The sequence below is a fragment of the Rhincodon typus genome, chromosome 3 (genome assembly GCF_021869965.1).
Source record: "Rhincodon typus isolate 14 chromosome 3, sRhiTyp1.1, whole genome shotgun sequence".
Taxonomy (NCBI): domain Eukaryota; kingdom Metazoa; phylum Chordata; class Chondrichthyes; order Orectolobiformes; family Rhincodontidae; genus Rhincodon; species Rhincodon typus.
The window spans coordinates 53074999-53082193 of NC_063334.1; the positions used below are offsets into that span (position 1 = coordinate 53074999).

General features: G+C 41.2%; 1 protein-coding gene across 1 annotated transcript in view; it reads right to left on the minus strand.

Annotated features, from left to right (window-relative positions):
• Positions 1–7195, minus strand: part of LOC109921380 (aminopeptidase O (putative)) — a 185230-nt gene that overhangs the window by 122102 nt on the left and 55933 nt on the right. The window contains exon 5 of the mRNA XM_048593426.1: positions 4582–4830. Coding sequence (XP_048449383.1) covers positions 4582–4830 — 249 coding nt within the window. The remainder of the gene's footprint in view (positions 1–4581; positions 4831–7195) is intronic.

Sequence of the window (7195 nt, forward strand, 5' to 3'; positions counted from 1 at the left end):
AATTCCAGATTCACTACCGTCTGAGAGAAGAAATTCCTCCTCATCTTTGATTTAAATATGCAATGCCTTATTCTAAGATTATGCCCTCTGGTCCTAGACTCTCTGACAGGGAGAAACAACTTTTTCACATCTACCTTTCAAGTCCCCTTAGAATCTTGTATGTTTCAATAAGTTCACCCTTCATTCTTCTAAACACCAATGAATACAGGACCAACTTACTCAACATCTCTTCAAAAAACTGATTAGCCAGCCAGCAATTGCCAGAGGGGAGTTGCAGCAGGTCTGCCAGCTCCAGCCTAAATTGGGATGTGGAGACAATAAGGACTGCAGGTGCAGGAAGCCAGAGTCTACAGGTGAGAGGCTGGAAAAGCACAGACCATCAGACAGCATCAGAGGAGCAGGCAGGTCAACGTTTCGGGCCGAAACACTTCATCAGGACTGGGGAGGGGGAGGGAAAATAAATACAGGGAGGGGGGTGGGGGTGGGGCTGGGGGGAAGGGTAGGAGAGATGGTGACTCCAACTCACTGAAAACCAACACTGCGAAGTCTCTTCTAAGGATGTCCACTTTGAAGACGTTTTCCTCCTCCCTCCCATTGCAACTCCACCAGTTGTCTCCTCCTATCCACTCCACCCTTCCCACAGACCAATCACAATAACCCCCTACCTGCATCCACCTATCACCATCTCTCCCACCCTTCCCCAGGGCCCACCACCCCTCCCTCTATTTATTTCTAGGCTCCCCTCCCCCTCCCCAGTCCTGATGAAGGGTTTTGACCTGAAACATTGACTTTCTTTCCTGCCCCTCTGATGCTGTCTGACCTGCTGTGCTTTTCCAGCCTCACACCTGTAGACTCTAAGCTGGGGTGTGGCTGATTCACCTTTTTCCTGTTGAATCTACCAGTTATTTAAAAACATTAATATTTGAATGTGATGGATGTTTGGGAATCATGCTCTATTTCTATATTATGTTATCATGCTCCATTCAGCAAGGATTTCACCTCTCACTGCCGGGTGCTCCTCAATACCAGCATTCTTTGCAGTCATACCATCTTCCAAAGCAAGCTGTGCACCTCCAGGAGTGCTTCCATCTGCATGCCGTGCTGCTCAGCTGTATCGTGTCAGGAGACACAGCTGAGAAGGGGAAGCTGGCACCATGCTTCTCAGACAGGGACTGGGACATCCTTGTGGACAGGGTGCTAGAGTGGAGAGAAGTGGTTTTTCTGAAGACCGGGCAGAGGAGGTCATACCAATATATCATGCCAGTGGTTGGAAACTGGCATCCAGATCAATACCACCTCTCATGGGGAAACTGGGTAACAGTGCAAAAATAAACTCATGATCTTCTCCACTCCACCAGGGTAAGTGCAACACTCTGCTCCCTCACACTTATTTGTGCCACTGCAACAACCTCCCACCAATGCTTATGCTCTGACACCCTGCGTTACATGCAACTCTTGCCCTCACTCACTCTTGTTACCCTCCATCTCCCACACCACTAACACTGCATAACCTCCATGATGTCTCCTCACTTCCTTGGAATATTGAGACCCCTTTCTCCCCATACACCAACCCTAACAGCCTTGCTACTCACTTGCATCTTACTCATTCACCTCCTTTATGTCATTACAGGAGAAGACTTCCCATAACAGGGCTGAGTCATACCTTACAGGCAGGGGGTGACAAATGTGATAATGTCACGTTTTGGCGACAACTGGCACACTTGTACATAGTTATTGATCGTTATATCTGATGTAAGTAGTTTATTTACCATACAATGTTATGTCCACAGTTTATTTAGAAAACATTTATGTCTAAAGTTTCTTGTACAACCAATGGAATGTAAGCAAATTTTTAACATTTCATAAACCCTTGTTCCTCCATTCATGTGCTTGTTAATGACGCACAATGGCTGGGGAGTTCTGCAATGATCACCAAATACAACATGAGAACAACAGCAGTGATGCATGTACATGACATCAGCTCAATCCAACATCTTCATCGCCCTCCCCCATCATTATGCAGGAGAGTGTACCTTGGAGTTCCCATCAGTAATGGTGACAGGAACAGTCAATGCTGCAGAATGGCCAGGGGCTAGGCATCTTGCACACCTGTCCAACATATCCTGCTTCGGAGGACAATGTTGCCCCCTGTGAAGGCCCTGTGACTGGCTGCAGATGCAGCCTCCTCCCCCACTCACTTACCTGCCTACTGAGAGTCCACTTGCAGCTGTTCTCCTCAATATTATACACTACCACGTACTTCAGGAGTGGCATGACAATGAGTGGCCCTCTGCTTGTAGCTTTCAACCTCAGTGTTAATGTGCTGCTGATACTTCCAACATCAGGCTCTCATTTCTAAGGTACCGCTCTATTAATCCGAAAGGTTTCATAATTCACCAGATCGTCATGCAAGCCACACACATGCAATGGCAACTGCCTACCTGCCTCCACCACGCCCCTAACTTCCCCAGCACCCCTTCCCCAAGAACCCCTTTCCCCCTTAATTTTTGTGAACAGAGGTGACTTAAAAACCATGAGCCACCATCCCGGTCAATGGCCTGAACCTGCCAGCAACCTCCACTGTCTAAAATCCTCGCTGGTGGAGACACTTTCCCAACTGTAATAATCTTCCTCCCCAGACTGGCCCCTGAGAAGGTGAGGGAACATCTCTGGAAGACAGCCTGTCCCACACAGCGTCATGAGTTCCTTCCCCTATGCAACACCTATACCCAATGAAGCCATACATTGCTAGCTGCCAGTGTGCTCTCCTAGACAAATTTGTCCTTGCAAAGCACAGTGCCAGTGTACTGGAGGATGCTATAATGGTGGCAATGCCTTCCTGAAAGTGGAGTGTCACTGTCCATAGTGAAGGACACATGCAGCTGGTGTTGGTGGATTGTGTCCTGCTCTCCAGTTTGTCCGTGACCAATAAAGATCTCCTGGAGTAAGCAGTGAGATGCCTTCCATTTAGAGTTTTCCCAGCAGCTGGTTTGTATATCAAGTTTGATAAGATCGCAACCCATGGAGAGTTGGGCTGTTAACAAACCATTTAACAAGCAATAAAGAGCATCAACTGGAAATTTGTTGCCTCCTAGAGAAAGAATTGCCCTATGCCCTTTCAGCAAAGTGGCAAAGTTGTGGAAAGATAATCTCACGATAAACACATGACCAATTTTGTGGATGTAAAATATTACATTGAACACAGTTGGAAAGTTCTAACCACAGAGGTAATATCTCACTGGAACGTTTAATCATTGCAAGTGGAAAATTCTTGACAGAGGTCTGAATTTACACCACTGTCTCCAGAAAAAGAGATTTCAGCCAGCATAACTGATCCAGAAGGTAACACAAGTACCAACAACCTGTGTGGAAAATGACTTCAGCTACAGCCCAGCATTTAGACAATTATGTGATGGAAAGGGATACTTTTGTAGAAGGGTATGTGGATATCACTGTACGTTATAAACTTTTATTATTAATCAAGCATAGATGCAAAAATTAAGGTTTTTTGCAATAAATTAGTTCTTTATGTGTTAATTTAAGGAACCTGGCTATCTTATTTCTGATACAAAGTTATATACAGTTTAATATATAATTGTTTACATCATGTTTCTTTGAAATTCAAACTCTGTTGTGGCCTGTGGAGGAGGGAGACAAGGGAAGGAATCAGTCCATCCTTCCTACTTAGGTTGTAACAAACAGCAAAAATAATTCTGCATGTGGGATATGGAGAAAACTGCAGAAACTAAAAACAGAATATACTACAAGTACAGGCTTTCCACAATCTAAAGAAAAGAAACTATAGTAAGTCAAGGTGACATTCTAAGAAAGAGGTTACACCATTATTTTCAATTCAGATATAGTTGACCAGCTTTAATGTAGGTGATGCTCTTCATAGCCATCACAAATTCTTTTAATATTGTGCAATTAGAAAACTAATGGCTGCTGGAATAAATGTTGTAAGTTATAATCATACTACATAAAGAAAATCATACCATGCCTACAGTAGCTTTTCTCTTCCATTTTCATTTAAAACATATTCAATATTTTAAGCCCCAAGTGGTCAATTGTACATTATAAATAAGCAAGCATCTAGTGAATAATTTAAAGAATGAATACAAGTTTGTTTCTATCATCACTGTTATTCTGCTGCAGTATACATAAAAGCAAAGATCTGGTTCATGCTGATCTGAGGAACATCCGACTTTATTTCAAACACACATATTGTTGGACACAACAGGTCTACCAAATACCTTTTGGGACACAGTTAAGACTATGTCCAAAAGACACAATTTATGACAGATATGACAGTAACTCTAAGGAATTCCTTTCCCAGCAATCTACTTCAAATTTCAGAGCACTTTTATGAATCTAACAAATTGAATTAATTGTGCTCTGGTATTTAGTTCGGAGAAGGGGATCAATATATAAATAGTGGAGTTCACACTACATTTTTAAGAAGTTTTCTGATACAAATTTTAAAGCGATGAGCAGCTTCTTTATATAAAAGCATATTTTCATGTTTATAGACAAGTGCCAATAACTTGAGTACCAATCAAATTATGAAAACAACAAACTTACCTAGCCATTCCCAGACTAGAAAAGCTAGCAGGGACTATCAACACATCAACCCTGGAGAAAGGGTGAGTGCCCAGGACACAATGAGCTGCTGAAAGGCACTGTGCCATGAGTGGGAGTAGAACTTCTTGGCTCCTTACTTTCAGGTATTCAGGCGCAAAGACACGGTAAGGAATACAGTTCTGGGCTTGAGCAATATGATTTTGAAAACGGCAAGGATAAGCTGGATGACCACAGAATGGCAGGGAAACACTAGTTTTAAAAAAATAAAAAGAACACATTAAGAAAGAAAACACAAAAATGGGATGAATAAATATCACTACTGAATAACAGTTTAAAATGTTTTAGAAGCGAAGTAATAGCACTAATTTGATATTCAATTTTGTCAAAATGACTACTGCAAACAATGTGTAGAATAGATCTTGCCACTATCTCCAAATTGTCTAAAATAAATTATTCAAATTGCAGCATTTTAAGCTCTATAATTTTGTAATTTGATTCTTAACTGCATGTGGTTGATTGATATCACCCCATTAATCAAGTAATATAATTCCACAAATATAGGTATGATGGGTTCTAATTTGGTATTGGGAGTAAGTTGTTCAAGTTTATCTTTCAAATACTAATTTTTAAAAATTGGTTTGTTATACCACTAACTCATGGGTAGACAACAGCCAAATTAAAACCTGAAATTTTATGAACATTTGTGACGGTATCGCAAGACCAATTTCATGAGATAACTAATTTCTTTAGTACAAATGCTTCATGCTGAATGGAAATGGCCAAGTTAGATTCACATTAGGGTTACTCAAGTTCCTACGAATCTGCAGTTTCAGCTGTATCAATCTAATGACGATACATCAAATAGAGGTCTATTTACCCTAAGTAAAGAAATAAAATTCCACAGGAATGATTGCAACAGCAACAGCATTTTTCCGTTAACATGGGAAAACAACCCACAGCTTTTCATAGAGAAGCAAATAAACACAAGATTATAATTACAGCATTTAGGAAAAGCTACTATAGGCCTTGTCAAATTGACGCACTTTGAGATCTTATTTAAAGATGGAAATATAGAATGCCAAGTAGAAGGTTTGTGGAAAGATTTCAGAGATGTGTCCAAGACAGCTGATGATGGAATGAAATGGTGTATGGAGGGACAGACAGAGTGAGAGTGAGAGAAATCAGTCAAGGGGTAATGGAAGGCACAGAATGGAGTTGTTGGATTGAATGGATTTAATTTATGGAAGCAATCAATCAAGGATGATGAGACAAAGCCATTGAGCAATTTGTAGGCAACAATGCAGGTTTTAAAACATATATGGTAAGCAGAATTCAATGTAGGTTAGTAATTATTGATGTAATGGGCAACCAGGAAGTAGCGTGGCATAACTATGGAGTAGTATGGAACAGGTCTTCTGATGCTTGGAAAAGGTGTAGTTTTGCCAAAAATGAGGACAAGTCAAAACTGTGGAAAAGGGATTTTTCTGCAGTTAGGGTAAAGGTAGCAGCCAAAGAAAAGTGTGTTCCAGGGGCAGAAATAAATTGGTGGTGTTTGACAGCCAGCTCCAATCAAGCAGGTCTTCTGCAGCTTGAAGAAGCCATGGGAATGGAACTGGTAAAAGTGCACGGGTATTCACTTTATAAAGAGGACTAAATGCAATGCTGTTGGCTTCACAGTAACTGTGGAATGTTTAATTTGATCTTGAACAGGCAGTCTTGTGTCAGAGAGTCAATTGTTGGAGCAAAGGGTGGAAAGCCCACATGGAAAACCATACCTATGGATAATTGCACTGAGGATCAATATATGAATGAGCAGAAGGAAGGGACCGTGGTTGAAAACTTTTAAATACATTCATACAAAAGGAGATCTGAGGTTGGAATTCTGCAGAGAGTAACTTACTTTCTGACTCCCCAGTCCTGTCAGCCAACTATAAGGTACAAGACAATAGTTTTATTCATTCATGGAATGTCAGCAGCCCTGGCTAGGTCAGCATTTATTGCCCGCTCCAAATGCCCTGGAGGTGATGGTAATGAGTTGCTTTCTTAAACCTCTGCAGCACTTGTAGTTTAGGTACAAACACAGATGGCAGGTGGAATTTAATCTGGATAAATACAAAGTGATACGTTCCTCTAATACAGAAGCTAAGTACATAGTAAACGGTCGAACCTTTAGAAGATTTAACATACAGAAGGATCTAGGTGTACAAGTCTACAGTTCCCTAAAAGTGGCAACACAAGTGGGTAAGGTGGTCAAGTAACAAATGGTATGCTTACCTTCATCTGGCAAGTCAGATTGCAACTATATGGAACTTCAGTTAGACTACGTTTAGAATACTGCTTCAAGTTTTGGTCATCATACTACCAGAAGGATGCAGAGGTTTTGGACAGGATACAGAAAAGGTTTACCAGGATGTTGCCTGGTATGGAGGGTATTATTTATGAGGAGAAATTGGACAAGCTTATTTTGTTTTTGCTTGAACATTGAAGGCTGAGGGTGGCCTGATATATGTTTATAAAATTATGAGAGGCATTGATAGAGTGGATAGTCAAGTCTTTTTCCCCAGGATAAAAAAGTTAATTCCTAGGGGACCTAGGTATAAGACTTTTTTTTTTT